The sequence below is a fragment of the Pelophylax lessonae genome, assembly GCF_965119305.1.
Source record: "Pelophylax lessonae genome assembly, chromosome: 4".
Classification (NCBI taxonomy): Eukaryota; Metazoa; Chordata; class Amphibia; order Anura; family Ranidae; genus Pelophylax; species Pelophylax lessonae.
The window spans coordinates 575,592,583-575,609,106 of record NC_138771.1 but is presented as its reverse complement, the minus strand read 5'-3'; the positions used below and the strand labels follow the sequence as shown (position 1 = coordinate 575,609,106).

General features: G+C 45.9%; 1 protein-coding gene across 1 annotated transcript in view; it reads right to left on the bottom strand.

Moving 5' to 3' along the window:
* XAB2 (XPA binding protein 2) overlaps nt 1-15,655 on the bottom strand; it is a gene marked incomplete at its 5' end in the record, with an annotated part of 35,501 nt that extends 19,846 nt beyond the window's left edge. The window contains 8 exon segments of the mRNA XM_082256547.1: nt 150-294; nt 1,451-1,615; nt 4,203-4,337; nt 4,427-4,624; nt 7,681-7,804; nt 10,437-10,585; nt 15,510-15,601; nt 15,604-15,655. Coding sequence (XP_082112673.1) covers nt 150-294; nt 1,451-1,615; nt 4,203-4,337; nt 4,427-4,624; nt 7,681-7,804; nt 10,437-10,585; nt 15,510-15,601; nt 15,604-15,655 — 1,060 coding nt within the window.
* Between the last annotated feature and the right edge of the window lie 869 nt (nt 15,656-16,524).

Below are 16,524 nucleotides of genomic sequence, written 5' to 3'. Positions count from 1 at the left end.
TTTTGACAATGGGACAGGAAGTTGAGGGAAATTTCCCCAATGGGACAGATGGCCAAAAAAAAAACAAAACAAAGGGGGGTTATAACCCTCCCTTATCCAAAAAAAAAAAAAAAAATAGTCTTTAGTTACACTTTAAGGCCGATTCTTACCTTCCTCTTCTTTTCCCATCTCACTGACGGTTTCCATTTTGGCTGCAATGACGCTCTCTTCAAATTGAGCATAGCTATCGAACACCTGAGTGAAGTCACGGACAGTGGTGACTGTCTGAATTGCCTCTTCATAAACATCTCGAGCCTGAGAAAACCAAAAAAGAATATCAACAACATAATGTACAGTATGTGGCTAAAAAACAATGACTAGGGTGGTAGAGGAATTTAATTCTTAAGCACCCTGACAAAGTACAGGCATGTAAGGAAGTCATATATTTGTTTTCCTATTCACCCCGATTCACCTTTTTGCATCTGCTAACAGAAATTATTTAAGCTGCTACAAAGTTCCTTGACACCTTCTGTAGATGGCATTGTTCTTCTATACTACAGTGGATAGCAGATGATTATTATAACTTAGCATCTTAAATACCCAACCTGTGGATTAGATCTAAGTTCGTATTTTACGGTATGTGGACTTACCTTTTCTTTAAAAGCAGCACTGAGACTCTGTCTATGGTATCTTGTTCTGGACCAGGGACCAGAAGCTTTTTGTATGATTTCCACAACAGCATGGCCAAGTAATTTTGGTATTAACATTTAAAGGAGGTTAATCCAGCCATAGACTGTTCGAAACTTGGCCAGCTCATCAGGGACCGGCCAAGATTCGAGCCATGTATTGTCAGGCTGATTGTACCCAAGTTGAATGATTAACTTGGGTACAACCAGCCTGTCAGATTTTTCATGCAATTATTGCCAGTGGCTATAGCTTCTAGCAATACGTAATATTACTGTGTGTTCTCCCAGCAAGGACGGCTCCCCTGCCCAAAGAACACAATAGTTCCACGGGAGGGATTCCCCCATCAACACAGACTGTGTTGATGGGGGAATTGACTGATTTTCTTTCCTGCAACCTGTGGGTGTGGGGGAGGGACAATTTTCTTCACACTTGTTTCACTGCTGGAAGTCCTGTGGCATAAACTACCAGGCACTAGGTCATTTTTAACAACAACCAACCTTCTGAGGTTCAAATCAAAACAGGAGCCTATATAAATTATGTTTCAAAGCTTTAAGCTTGAGTGTCCTATCAGTTCAAAAGATTACTAGGTTCAAGGTATTTTAGCCATCACTAAAATGAGCAATGTGTGTGCGCTTATGTGATTGCAGTAAACACATCAGACTATAATCCCGAGTGGGTCAACAGTTGATGTGACTAGTCCATTGCTCACTGCTGGTCTAAACAGATGACGATAAAGCTGCTCTACAGGCTAGATGATGGGGAATGAACAATGAGCCATGGTTACCTTTTCAAAATGTCCACTCCGGGTATGGTACTCAGCAAGGGCACACCACAATTTCCCCCTCTGATCAGTGAAGCGAGTGAGGCCACCACGAATAATGGCTGCAGAGTCCAGAGAGCGTATAGATCCTGGGTTCTGTGAGAGGAGGGTACATAACTCCTGCCACAGCTGTAACAGAAAAGACCTGGGTTAAATTTGTACCTTATATAACCCTAATGTCATCTATTGATCCATTACAGCCCTCTAATACTTATCCTGTAAACCAAGTTACTGTTGTCATAGGCATGTGCTATTTATCTTTAAGGGATTGTAAAGGCAGAAGATTTTTTTTTTTTTACCTTTATGCATTCTATGCATTAAGATAAAAAACCTTCTGTATGCAGCAGCCCCCTCAGCCCCCCTAATACTTACCTGAACCCATCTTTATGCAGCGATGTTGCAGGAGTGTCTCAGCTGCCGTGACTCCCCTCCTCATTGGCTGGGACACTGGCTCCCGCTGCTGTCAATCAAAGTCAGTAAGCCAATCAGAAGAGAGAGGGGGCTGGGGCGGGGCCGGGTCACGGCTCTGTGTGTGAAGGGACATAGGGAGCTGTGACTTGGCTCGTGTGCCCCCACAGCAAGTTGCTTGCTGTGGGGGCACTTAAAAGGAGGGAGAGGCCAGGAGCACAGAGGAGGACCCAAGAAGAGGAGGATCCAGGCCACTCTGTGTAAAACCAACTGCACAGAGGATGTAAGAATAACATGTTTGTCATTTAAAAAAAAAAAAAAGAGACTTTACAATCACTTTAAGCGATCACACGCTAAGGGAAACCATTGCCGTTTGCATGTATCCGCACATGCAGCAGTTACCTGCATTTAGGGATGGATGTCAGTGCCTGGACGCATCTGTTTGTATTCAGCAGTAATTTATCTGCCCCTATCTGCAGGTAACTGCTACATGTGTGTTTACTGTCATTTATTCATGCAGATAGAGTGGCCACAGTGATATGTAAACACCACTGATTTTTGCCACTGGAGTTTGCAGACAGGCCCAAATTACCCGTAGGGATGAGGGGTTATAGATGAAGAGTTGATTGGGGTCTTCATCTGTTGATTTTACTGCTTTTTCAGAATATGGAAACACTTATTTTAGTGTGTGCAGTCTGAGCAGAGGTTCACATTAAAGGGTTTGTATCCCTAAACTATTGCCTTGCTGCCAGCCCCTCTCTTTAAAACTCCTATCCTGCATTGTATAACTGTTTGTATGAAACAATGCCTCTAAATAACTTTTTGAGAAGTGTCTTTTAGGTCTGTCACGTGAATACAATCCAGGGCTACAGCAGGAGGAGCCAAGCTCTCCCTCTGTCGGCCGGGAGTCATGTGACCGCCGAGCTGGCCACTCAGCTCCTCCTGCTGTAGCCCTGGATTGTAGTATTCCAGAGGCGAGGATTTTCGTGACAGACCTAAAGTAACTTCTCAAATGTATTTAGAGGCATTGTTTCTTACAAGCAGTTATACAGTGCAGGATAGGCGCTTAACAGAGGGGCTGGAAGTGACATTTCACTGGTTTATCAGCAGCAGGAGGAAAGGGGGGGGGGGGGTGGAGACAGACACACGGAGCTGACAGGTAGAGAGGGGAGGGGGGAGAACAGAGAGGAGAGCTACGGATGACAGAGGCACGCAGGCTGACCACGGTGGTCAGGGTTTATTAGCCATGACTATCGTGGTCAGCACAGAGAGGAGGACACAGGAAGTGGCAGGATCAGCCAGGTTTTTTACAGTTTCCAGAGGGGCAGGTTAGACAGCAAAAGCACTCTGCTGTTTAACCTGCTATAGGGAAACAGGATCTCCATCTTTTTTTTTTTTTTTAGGGTAACAAACACTAAAAGTAAAAATAGGCAAAAATTAGAAATCAACCTGTGAAACAAATACTAAACGAATAAGATAGACAACTTTTCCCATAGCCCTTTTATGCATATTAAAAATGACCAATGATTCTGCAAATCCACAGCCCTTCCTCCACAAGGTAACTACTATTTTGTCTGCAGAAAGTTTACTGCAGCATTGTCAACTTTGAACCCTCCTTCCTATTACACTTTCGCAGCATTATTACTTCTGTCTTTATTGCCAACAGACACTGGTCATGCAAATCAATGAAGCATCCTGCATCTGGAGGAAGCAACACGGGGCAGCCTCTTGAATCTCACCTGTTAGCTCTGGTGATGTAAAGGTTTTCACAGTCTCTAGTGAAAAACATGGGGGGAACTGACAATGAACAAAACCCTATGGCCAGAGAGGCACTTTAAGAGGTTTCAAGTCAGCTACATATGCCATACTCTACATCAAAGAAGCAAGGGGATTTCCAGTCACTACTTAACCAACCAGCCAGCAACCAACCAAATAAACTTGTAACAGTATGCGTTAAAAAGAGGGGTAGAGTTAGGGTCTGCAGATATCAGGATGCCTTGCCGGGGAATGCAGCTTACGCATGTATTTGCAAATGTGTGCTACTAAACCCCTGTTTTTAATGCATACTGTTAGACAGGTTTATTCGGTTGGTCGCTGGCTCGTTGGCAAGCAGTGACTAGAAATCCCCTTGCTTCTTTACCGGGGGGGGGGGGGGGGGGGAGGTGACCACTTTTTGTATTTTTGCATACTCTACATTAATCTGATTTTAAAATCTCAACTCGTTTTTAATTAATAAAATAATCAGAAAGCAAATGTTGAACAAATCAGGGACATTTCAGCCCTTATGCTTTGCAGCCATCAGGCTCACCTGGTAGTTTGATTTTCCCTCTTTGGACACAAAATCCTCTTGGTTCACAATGGCTGCCAGCCTAGATGCAGCCTCATCCAACCTGTCCACAGAGTGCAGATACTCAATATATTCCTCTGCATTCTCAGGTGACAGCTGGAAATAAACAAGAAGGTATTATAATGACATCACATGATCCAGATGCCCCATAACAATATTGACTTAACAGTCTAACAATAGTGTACCTTTAGGTATCTCCTGTAGACCCTGACTGCTGTCTCTGGAAGAGGGTGAGCACGGACAAATCTCAGATACAGTGGCCAGATACGATGGTGCTGTGTAATGGGGAGTGCACGAAGAGCACGGTCAAATGTCCTTCTTGAGCGGGTAATTTTACACTGATCCATAAGGAACTGGCAGTAATCCAGCCAAATTCGAGGCATCTTAGCAGAAGAAAAAAAAATGTAATTGAAGGCAGTCAAGAAAATGCTAAAAAGCAGAGGAGCAATAAGTGGAAAAAGATATGAACAGAAAACAGAGACTGGAAATGTTATTTATAGTAGCAAAATGCTTGAATTCATTGCACTGTTGCCCACTTAACTATGTGGTGCCAACATATTGCACACCTTCATATGAAACATACAGAACCATTCACAAGAAGCCTGTTCCTGCAACCCCTCTACAAGTACACATATGGATTGATATGGTCAAGTTTCAGTCATCCCATTCAGGAAGGCCTAAGGGCTTTAGTAGAAAACCCAAGGTGAGAACGCATGCGCGGGCGGCCGGAGTGGATGCAAGCCTGTACCGCTCCGCAAAGTCCCGGCACCTACAGCCTTTATTAGCAGCCCTCATCCCCCGCTCGCTCCAGCAGTGTGTCAGGGCGGCGGGCGTGCAACACAGAGACCGCTCCATGTCAACCCGGTCAGCGGGGAAGATCTACAAAAGCCCTCGCTACCCGCCTTGTGTATTCGGGAAGGGATCCAAGATGGTGACCGGTGCCTGCCACACACACACACGTAAGGGGCAGCTGCAGCCAAAACCACAGCCACAGAGGGTTAAAGTAAAGCCCCCAGGGGCACACAAAATGGACTCCTCCAAAGCCACTCCATCCTCAGGTGAGCCAGCTGAACTTGTACTCCATCTTATACAGGCCTCTATACAGTCTCCAGGCCATGCTTCCCACACTTCCTCTGCCCTGGATAGGGACATGGCAGACATCTTCCTCAGCCAAACCAGTGGTTCGGATGCAGATACCAATAGTCCTGAGCGGTCTCCAGCTCCTTTACCTGCACCACTGCACATACTTTCCGGACACTATCCTTCTTGCCCGCTTTGCTGACATGTTGCAGAGGGAATTGGAAAGCTACCACTAAATTAACCTCGGATGTGAAACAAGATTTCCAGGCATTGGGATGTCGCCTGTACAGCATTGAGATTAAAATTGATGACACTGTCCACAGAATGGTGCAAAATTTTTTTTTTAAGGATCATGTGCCTTAAACCTGGTGTGTTTTTTTTTCTCTAGGTGACCTCGGTCCTTTTGGTTTACAGATTTACCATTTTTTTTCAATTTTTTTGGAGTTATGTGCCATGTACCTGCTAACTGTTAGCTTAATGTAACTGTTCTACTCCTTTTGTTTTCTTAGGCTGCTTAAGGGCTCCTAGGAGGGTTTTTTATTTAACTTACTATTTATAACCTGTGCTGGGAGGAGGCTAAGCACACTCTCAGTTTTTCGGGCTCTTCCCATTGGCGGAGACTCCCGCATTCCCAGAACTTGGGTTCTGGACTACGTGGTCACATTATTTACGGTTTTCAGTTGGTATATTTTATGGGCCATTTTACACTCTTTGATACTGGGTGTTCTTATGCCCATGTATCTTTTACCCATTTTCCCTCCTTGCTCATTTTTCTGTTTCTAATCTTTTTTCCTTTCTGAGGGTCAGTTGGAATTTCTCCTGGATTCCCAAGATTTAGTAATGCTGGCGTTGGTAGGTAAGTTTATCTGTCTACAGCTATTTTTATCCTTTACCATGTCCAAGGTAAATAACTCCACTGGAACCATACAACTGCTTTCTCATTTTGTTCAGGGGTCGGGCTCACCCTCTAAACGTATTAAAGTATTTAATTACTATAGATCACAGGGTGCTGATATTGTAGCCCTTCAGGAAACACTTGTCATCTCCACATACCCCACTGGCCCGCCTATGTCTTTTCCCCATAACATAACCATTACCAGTATCACATAAATTGGTTCGAAGGGATATCATGCAGGCAAACCCTAGTGGATTGGACATGTACTCTTTGACCCTATTGAAAATAATTACCGTATTTATCGGCATATAACACGCACCGGTGTATAACACGCACCTCATTTTAAGAGTGAGATTTCAGGGAAAAAAAGACACACACTAGCTGACAAGCCCCCCAAAGGTAGCAGTGTGCACTGATTTTAAAGTGGACCAGAGTATCAAAATAAATCTGCCAGGGAGGAGTAAAGAAACACTGCAGTGTTTCTTTGCTCTCCCCCTGGCAGACTTCTTTTGCTCTGATCCACTTTAAGATCAATGCACTTGCACTCGTCAGCGAGTGTATGTCTATTAGGTCCCCCTCCCCCTGTAAGGCAGTGTCTGTCTTTGTGTGCAATACTCGTGCAGTACTTGTCACATATTTGTACTTTAAAATGGCATGAAAACTACTTGTACCTGACCGGTAACAAGTTCAGTCAATTCTCCCCTCGTTAGCAGTGAAACTATTACGAGTCTGCAAACTCTCGCGAGCAATGCAGAGCGTTACCAGGGTTACGCTCTGACGGCCACGAGAATTCGTCTGCTGTGACCAGAGGCCTGGAATGCGAGCCGTTACTGTACATCCACTTGCCTTAGAATGTGTGACATGTTCTCCTGCAGCAGAGGAAGGCTGCCGGAGGACTGCTGTTAAAGAGGACATCCACTCGCCTTACATTGCGCTGCTATGGGGCATGTACTATGGGTTCTTAACACTATATCGGAGTATAACACGCACATATCATTTGCCCCCTATTTTCAGGGGAAAAAAGTACGTGTTATAAGCCGATAAATATGGTAATATTCTAATATACTGTCTTCTTATCCCTACTGGTGTTTTTACCGAGATTATTTAATATTGAGATCTCCGTGTTTAATATTAGGAGGCCCTTTGTCTATGAATATTTTGAGGGAAACACATTCCTGTATTTATATTCGGTTTCACATTTGTTTGCACTATTGTTCAAAACTTGTGCCTTATACGACATTGTATTATTACTTCAATAAAAATATTGAAATATAGAGGGAAATCCAAGTTCTCAGAGAAACTCCATGAAAACACATGAAGGAAACAGAAATTCTAGGCAGATAGTGTTTCCGGAGGACTTCCATTGGAAACAATGAAAATGGCTCAAAAAAGTCAGATGGCAGCTGGCAATTTTTCGGCACATTTGCAACCTGGGATTTATCCAGTCCTGATTAAAAGTTTTACCTTGTGCATGAAGACAAGGGATCGCTCATGGCAATTATTTACTTCTTCAAAGGCCGGATCTGTTAGGCATCGCCTCTTCACCTGCTTCCTGCGCTGTTTTAGGTAAGCATACCATAATTTGTAACTAGAAGAAAACAGCCATTTAGAAAAAATTAGACCATGTTACAATGGTACAAGGACATTAAATTGGACAAAGTCTACAACAGTGGCAATCACTGCTTATGTGTCATAGTGTAAACTTCTTTCAGGAAAACTTTAGATTCCATGCTGGACATTGGAGGTCAGATTGTCTTGGACCCCCTACTGTTGAGTATTCTCCCTATCTACATGGAGAATGGAAAAAAATTATTGCTGTGACAGCTGCTTCCCAAACCCCAACAAAACAGACAATGAGAATAAAAAAAAAAAAACCCTGTAAGACAAATTCATAATGAGCTAGTATGCATCGCATACTAGCTCATTATGTAATACTTACCTTTTAGAATGAAGCCCCCGCAGCGCTGCTCGCACATCGGTGTCACCGCTGACATTTTCCCTTGAGTTACTTCTGGGTGTGCAGGCTCCGGTGCTGTGATTGGCCGGAGCTACAATGACATCACTCCTGCTGTTTACGGCACAAGACTCGGAAGGAATGGTACCCGTGGCCATTCCTTTAGAGAGCATGCTCCAGTGATGTCACTGGCTGCATGTCATGTAAATATTTCCTAAACAGTACACTTTTAGGAGATATTTACCCTACCTATAGGTAAGTCCTATAATGGGCTTACCTATAGGTAAAGGTTTGCAGAGGAAGCTTACTTCCTCTTTAAAGCAGAGTTCCAGCCATTCACTCACCTGTCCAACGGTCCAGCGATGCGGCCGCCCGAAGCCTCGATCCTCTCCCTCGGCGCCGGCATCACTGCTGTGGGCACCCGGCTGTTACAGTTTGCGGCTTCACAGCCGGGTACCCACTGCGCATGCGCGAGTCGCGCTGCGCGCCGTGATTGGCCGGCAATCTTCTGGGACCTCTGACGTGTCCCAGAAGATTGCAGGGAGGGAGGGGGAGAGGAGAACTTCCGTTCAGGGCGCCGCGGCGCTCCGAGCGGAAGTGGGAGCGGGTACCTGTCAAAACTAGGTACCCGCTCCCCCCCCCCAAACAAATGACATGCCAAATGTGGCATGTCAGGGGGTCAGGACTCCCTAAAGCGGAAGTTCCACTTTTGGGTGGAACTCCGCTTTAAAGCAGAATTAAACCCTCCTATCCTTTACAGCCAAGGGCGCTGCTTCTGTTTAAACTGCTAAAGTGCTGCACATATGATCAGTTATGACGCCAGCCATTTGATGTTTGACAGTTTGGTTGAGGACACAAGCAAATGTGACAGTTAGTATTCCCGGCATTCCAGGAATGCAACTGTTTTTTTTAAACCATTAAATCAATGGGTTTAGGTCCACTTTATGATTTACTGCTGTTTGGGGGCTCTGGGCTTCAGCAAAATGGCAACCTCCAGCAAGAAGCAAGTTTTTATGGGTAAAGTTACGCTTTAAAGCGGAGTTCCAGCCTAACCGCACACTCACCTGTCCCACGGTCCAGCGATGCGCCGTCTTCTCCCTCTCTGCTCTGCGGCATCACTGATGTGGGCACCCGGCTGTGACAGTTTGCGGCTTCACAGCCGGGTACGCACTGTGCATGTGCGAGTTGCGCTATGCGTCATGATTGGCCGGCAATCTTCTGGGACCTCTGACATGTCCCAGAAGATTGCAGGGAGGGAGGGAGAGAGGAGAACTTCCGCTCAGGGCGCCGCAGCGCTCCGAGCGGAAGTGGGAGCGGGTACCTGTCAAAATTAGGTACCCGCTGCCCCCCCCAAAAAAAAAATGACATGCCAAATGTGGCATGTCAGGGGGTTAGGACTATTTAAAGCGGAAGTTCCACTTTTGGGTGGAACTCCGCTTTAAGCTTGTATAAGAGTAGTGTGTAGATTAAGTTTTTACAACACATTTACAAAGCTTTTAGGGAAGCTTCAAGCAACTTTCTTGAAGCTTTCTTTCTTAAAGAATGAAACCTTTAGTTCCAGTGGAAGGATTTTAAACACAGATGACAATTGAAGTGCTGAATGTGAAAAGTACACTGATCTTCTTCAAACTGCAAAGAAAAAGGAGGATGACATCCACAAAGCTTGCACTTGAAAAAACATCACTGGCAGCCCCCATACTTCTATCTTACTGTTAAAGTGGAAGTAAGACTAACATACTGTACTTAAGGCTTAAAATGTTGCTTTCTCCACTTCGCATACCCATTCTGCCTACAGTTTGGTATGTAGCTCTGTGTAAATACCTTTCTTTTAAGTCTTCTGATGCAGTCATGTGATCACAAAGCTACGGCTCCCCTGTGTCAGCTAGTGGCTGTTGCAGCTAATGGGAGCAGCAATGGAAGCCGCTGTGGCGTCACGGCTCTGGGAATTCACCACCTTTCTTTGTCAGGCTGCTCGCTGTCAAATTGGAGCTGCAGCTTAGAGATTACGCAGCTGTACCAAAGGACATTAAAAACATTATTTGAGATTATGTGACCAAACTGAAGAACATAAAAAAATAAATATTTTGCAAACTGTAGGTAGCATGGGTATGAGGAGGGGGAGCACCATTTTAAACGTTAGGTATACTAGCCTTTACTTCCACTTTAGGGTAAGTCCTTTAAACATCTTATCAACATAGGAGATTTCTACATTCCACTGACAGGCATAAAAGTGATTGTACAGAATACAGATCATCATTCTGTTCACCTTCCTGGCAGCTCCTTTAGTGCTCTCTCGTATATCAGGTTAAGTGCATGTGCTGAGGCCGACTGCTTGAATTCAATATATCGCATCCAGCATTTGACTGAATATGGGTTACGCAGGATCTCCTCTTCATACTGAAGGTCATCTTCCTCCTGTGTAAAGAACAAACGTCAAAGCTTGGTTTACATAATTAAAGTAAAAGTGTGTGTTATTAAAGCGGAACTAAACGCTCCTATTGTTTTCAGCCAAGAAAGCTTCTATCTTGGCCTCTGTCTGATCTGCATCTGCCATGATGCTACACATGTGATCAGTTATGACACCAGCCATTTGATGGTTTGACAGTTTGGTGGAGAGCACAACCAACGTGACAGTTAGCAATCTCGGCATTCTAGGAATGTAACTGTTTTTTGAAACTGTTAAATCAATGGATATAGTTCCGCTTTAAGTAAAGTCCATAGTCCATTAGCAATATGAAAACACAGTTTAAAGCGGAGTTCCAGCCATTTCACTCACCTGTCCAACGGTCCAGCGATGCGGCCGCCCGAAGCCTCCATCCTCTCCCTCGGCGCCGGCATCACTGCTGTGGGCACCCGGCTGTGACAGTTTGCGGCTTCACAGCCGGGTACCCACAGCGCATGCGCGAGTCGCGCTGCGCGTCTTGATTGGCCGGCAATCTTCTGGGACCTCTGACATGTCCCAGAAGATTGCAGGGAGGGAGGGGGGAGAGGAGAACTTCCGTTCAGGGCGCCGCGGCGCTCCGAGCGGAAGTGGGAGCGGGTACCTGTCAAAACTAGGTACTAGCTCCCCCCCCCAAAAAAAATGACATGCCAAATGTGGCATGTCAGGGGGTTAGAATACATAAAGCGGAAGTTCCATTTTTGGGTGGAACTCCGCTTTAAACAGAAATTTAAAAAAACAAAGCAGAATCTATAAATAAACTTGAATAACCATTCTTAAAGTGGAACTAAACCTTCCTATCCTTTTCAGCCAAGGAGGCTGCCATCTTAGCTTCTGTTTGATTTGCAATTGCCATTGTGCTGCATACTGTATGTGATCAGTTATGACACCAGCCATTTCATGGTTGGTTGGGAGCACAAGCATTTATGAGCAATCACGCCGTGTCAGGAATATAATTTTTTTTTTTTCTAACAGGTAAACTGATGGGTTTAGTTCCACTTTAATGTGGAACTATACCCAAATTGATTTAGAAGTTTCTCAAAACAGTTACATTCAGGGCCAGTTCACACCACATGCAGTCCAGTGCATTTTTTTTCTGTATCAAAAACGCATGAAAAGATGGTTATATGGTTTCCAGTGGCATATATCACACCAGTGCAGTCAGTTCCAGGGCTTTCCAGTTCCGGAAAAAAAGGAGAACTAAAACGCATCAAAAACCCACTTGCAGAAACGCATACGGAACGGATCTGAAGTGCGTTTTTGTGGTGTGGTGAACCAGCCCTCAAGGCTAGCCTTGAATAATGGTCACATCTGCTTGTGCTCCCTACCAACTGTCAAGCCAATAAAATGGCAGCTGCCATTATTGATCACACGTGCAGCACCATGACAACATAAATGTGCAGGTTATATATATATATATTTTATTATACAGGATTTGTATAGCGCCAACAGTTTGGCAGCGCTTAACAAAATGAAGGCAGACATTACAGTTACAATACAATTTGGAAAAAAAGGAATCAGAGGGCCCTGCTCGTTAGAGCTTACAATCTAAAAGGGAGGGTCAATTGATACAAAAGGCAATAGCTGTGGGGGATGAGCTGATGGAGTAAGTGAAACCGTGTTATTAGTTAGTAGCCGGGTAGGCTTCTTTAAAGAGAAGGGTTTTCAGGGATCGTCTAAATATGGATAGATTAGGGGACAGTCGGACAGATTGGGGTAGAGAGTTCCAAAGAATGGGAGAAGCTCTGGAGAAATCCTGGAGGCGAGCATGGGAAGAGGTGACAAGGGAGCTAGAGAGCAGGAGGTCTTGGGAGGACCGAAGAGAGCGGCTTGGTTGATATTTTGAGATCAGGTTAGTGATATAGCTGGGGGCAGAGTTGTGGATATATATATATATATATATATATATATATATATAAAAATGATTTCTATATGTCCCCCGTATTTAGCCCTATTTGCTTTGCCTGAGACTTCTGCTTGAGGGGTAAAAGGTCACCTGACAGTGGCTGCCCAGTCATCTGCCTGACCTTACAGTTTAATACTTTCAGAAGAAGGAAGGAATGTGTGTGAGGTCAGGCAGGTAATAAGGGTAACAATTGTCAGATTTCAGGTCACCTCTGACACTTGATTTTCAAGACAAAGGTTTAAACTGAATGCTAAAACTGTACTCACCTACCCGTCTGCTCCTCCAGCAATGACAGCCAAAGCTGCCTCATCAATCTGTCTGCTGGTGCTGCCTTCTTCTCCACCAAGTCTTCCAGGTTCCACGTCTCCTAATGCCACCCATCAGGCAGATACTTCTGATTTGCACATGCCCCACCAGGGGATGTTTCCTGCTGGAGAGATTTCCCTTCACTTCCTGCCATGTAGATGCAACAGGAAGCAAGAGAAAGTTCCCCCATTTAGGAAAGCTGTCAATGGAAAACCTGCACTTATTAGAAAATGTCTCCTCACCTCTTATTGAAGGATTTACTTTTGCGGTCTGTCACAGTGTCAATGGTCAGCAGGACAAACAGAGGTGTGAATCTGCCAGGAGAAAAAGGGGAGTGTGTATTGTTTTGTGGAGATGGGTAAGAAGATTCAGCCTTTGATTTGTCCTGACAATCACTGGTACTGGGGATGAAAGTGAGGGGAAAATCCACTATTTTCTAAGCCACCAGAAAAAGAATAGAAGGGAAATCTTTCAATAGAGATAAGTGCTCTGGTGACAACTGTCTTGGAAAGATTTAGTCTCACTTCCTGTTGTGTCTACAAGACAGGACAGGAAGTGAAGAGAAATCTCTCCAATGAGACACAGGTGACAAAAAACACCTGACAGTGGCTTTACCTATTTCCTACGCCATCCAAAATAAGAGTATACATTTTTGATTAGGATACACTTTGGGCCAATCATTTTTTGCATATTTATTCTTCTTGGTTGGTGTAGCTGGCAGTGTGTCCTCTAAATTTATACTTTCTGCCAAAAGGTGTCCCTGTCTCCTCTTAGGGCTCACTCACAGTGGTGGCCAAGGGACTGTAAAAGCCAGTGGTTAAGCTGCAGTTATTCTACCCCCCCCCCCCCCGAAATGCAGTGAAACAGGACTACGAATAAGCGCCAGTTGGAGTGAAACGCGTTAGCGTTTGCAGGACCAAGTGGAACAGTCTGTGCGATGGCAATCTGAACAAACATATACAAGACTTTTAATGGAGAGAGGTTTCATTTTCTTTCTAAATGTGGCGCTCAGGGCTGTACATATGCCGCATGGCAATAATTAAAGAGGAACTTACATTTTTTATTTTATTTTTAAGTCAGCAACTACAAATACCAGAACTGCTGACTTTTAAAAATCAGGTACTTACCAGTGTCTAGGGTCCAGTCTGTGTTCACACGCCTGGCCATTCTTATTTGGCAATGCCACCTTGGATATGGAAGCTGGCTGTGGCTTCCTGAGTAACAACAAGTAGTTCCCCACTGCACATGTGCGAGCCCCTGCAGCCACCTGGGACGGGCGAAGTGTCTTAGGTGACTGTTGGGCAAGGGATGCCATTCTCACTTAGGCAAAGTGGGAGCAGGCGCCACAATAAAAAAAATTAACCTCCCCCACCCAAAATCCTTACGGCGGGCTGGGGGGAGGGAATGAACAGGACATCACTTTTTTGACTGAATTTCTGCTTTAACCTCTTTACTGCAGCCGACATACATGGATGGCAGCGTCAGATTTTACACTTCCAGAGGAGGTGCTTCCACATAACTCAGCAACGCTCGCTGGACTCCCCTTCCTCCTTCCCCTGATGCCGAATACCCTGGCACCAAAAAATGCAGCACATTGGAGATTTTTTGCTTCCTATGTGAAAATAAACAAGTAAATCATTTTAAGTGTTTAAAAGTAAAGTTCCAGCAATTAAAATCAGCCCCCCCCCCCTACACTGCTGGAGTGGGGGGGGCGATGTAAGGCGGCAGGGGGGACACTACAGTGGGGGGGGGGGGGTGATGTGAAGAGGGCGGGGGAAACTACAGGGGGAATGTGTAAAAGGGGCAGGGAGCACCAAAGTGAGGGGGGGAGTGATGTAAAGGGGGCAGGGGACACAGCATTGTGGGGCACATAACTCTACTGTGGCAGGGGGGGGTGCAGAGGCATTAAGGGGGGGTTGATGTGAAGGGGCAGGAGACACTACAGTGGGGGGGGGGGTGATGTCAAGGGGACAGAGGACACAGCATTGCGGAGTACAGAACACCAATGTGGGGGGCGGGGGGCAGGGGACACTACAGTGTGGGGGTGTGATGTGAAGGGAGCAGGGAACACTACAGTGGGGGGGGGGGGTGTAATGTGAAGGGGGCAGGGGACACTACAGTGTGGGGGTGTGATGTGAAGGGGGCAGGGGACACTACAGTGGGGGGGGGGGTGTAATGTGAAGGGGGCAGGGGACACTACAGTGGAGGGGGTGTGATGTGAAGGGGGCAGAGGACCCTACAGTGGAGGGGGTGTGATGTGAAGGGGGCAGGGGACCCTACAGTGGAGGGGGTGTGATGTGAAGGGGGCAGGGGACCCTACAGTGGAGGGGGTGTGATGTGAAGGGGGCAGGGGAGAATACAGTGGGGGAGGGGGGGTGATGTGAAGGGGGCAGGGGACACTACAGTGGGGGAGGGGGCAGAGGACACTACACTTGATAGTTTTGTTATGTAAAGGGCGCCGAGTAGTATAATAGGGAAATGTGTACACAATGACACCAATAACAGAATAAATAGTTCACCACCATAGTGGTCCTAGACATGGACCATGGGGTTCGCCCTGCACCTCCCACACTTGCAGTCAGATAGGAGGTAAGTAGACTGCAGAGATAGAAGGAGATGAACCCTACATGTCTCCGATCCCCCGACCTCCCTCTCCCCGAGGTAATCGCATCCCCGTTGTCACTTACGATCAGGATCTGTTTGTCTGGCATGTTGTGACTCTCAGGGCTCAGGAAAACAGCGTCACTTCCGGGATCCGTCCCCTGCAGCGATCCGTAGTGTCTGACGTAAGGAACGTGATGGTTCTTCCGGGCTGCGAGGATTTGGCGGCCATCTCTCTTGTGGGCAGTTCGTTAGTTTAAAAGCTGTGATACAGGTGGCTAAATACAACTTTTCCTTATTATGACTTCAGAACATCACTAGTAAAATTATTTTTCTAGGTAATGATAGGTGCGTTTATGAACATCACAGTGGAGGAGCAGGCTGTCATGGTGCTGGAGAACAGATTCTACATAGAGGGCAGCTGATTCCTGGTTTACAGGACAGGCTGTGCTTTTCATTTCTGGCCTATGGACATTTTTCTGTTTTAATAAATACTTGCTATCTACATTTGCAAAATCCTCTCACTAAATTCATTAGTTACACATAGTTGCCAACAGTCCTGATTTGCCCGGAAATCAGACCAATGTCCCGGTCTGAGTGTGTCCCGGGCAAAAGCCCAAAAATCTGCCTCTGTCCTGGACATCAGGCAAACCCAGATCCCTAGTAGTATTAGTGTCTCAAGGAAGTCAGGTGGAGCCTGTCTCACAGTGTAATTGGGTGGGAGTCCTGAGGGGACATGGCCAGCCTTGGAGGGGAGATTGCATCAGTGCGCCTTGAGGCCAGGAGAGAACAATAATGGGGGGCCAGGAGAGAACAGTAATGGGGGCCAGGAGAGAACAGTAATTGGGGGGCAGGGAGAGAACAATAATGGGGGCAAGAAGGGAACAGTAATGGGGGGCCAGGAGAGAACAGTAATGGGGGCCAGGAGAGAACAGTAATGGGGGCCAGGAGAGAACAGTAATTGGGGGGCAAGTAGAGAACAGTAATGGGGGGCAAGAAGGGAACAGTAATGGGGGGCCAGGAGAGAACAGTAGTGGGGGTCCAGGAGAGAACAGTAATGGGGGGGCAGGAAGAGAACAATAATGGGGGGGGGGGCCAGAA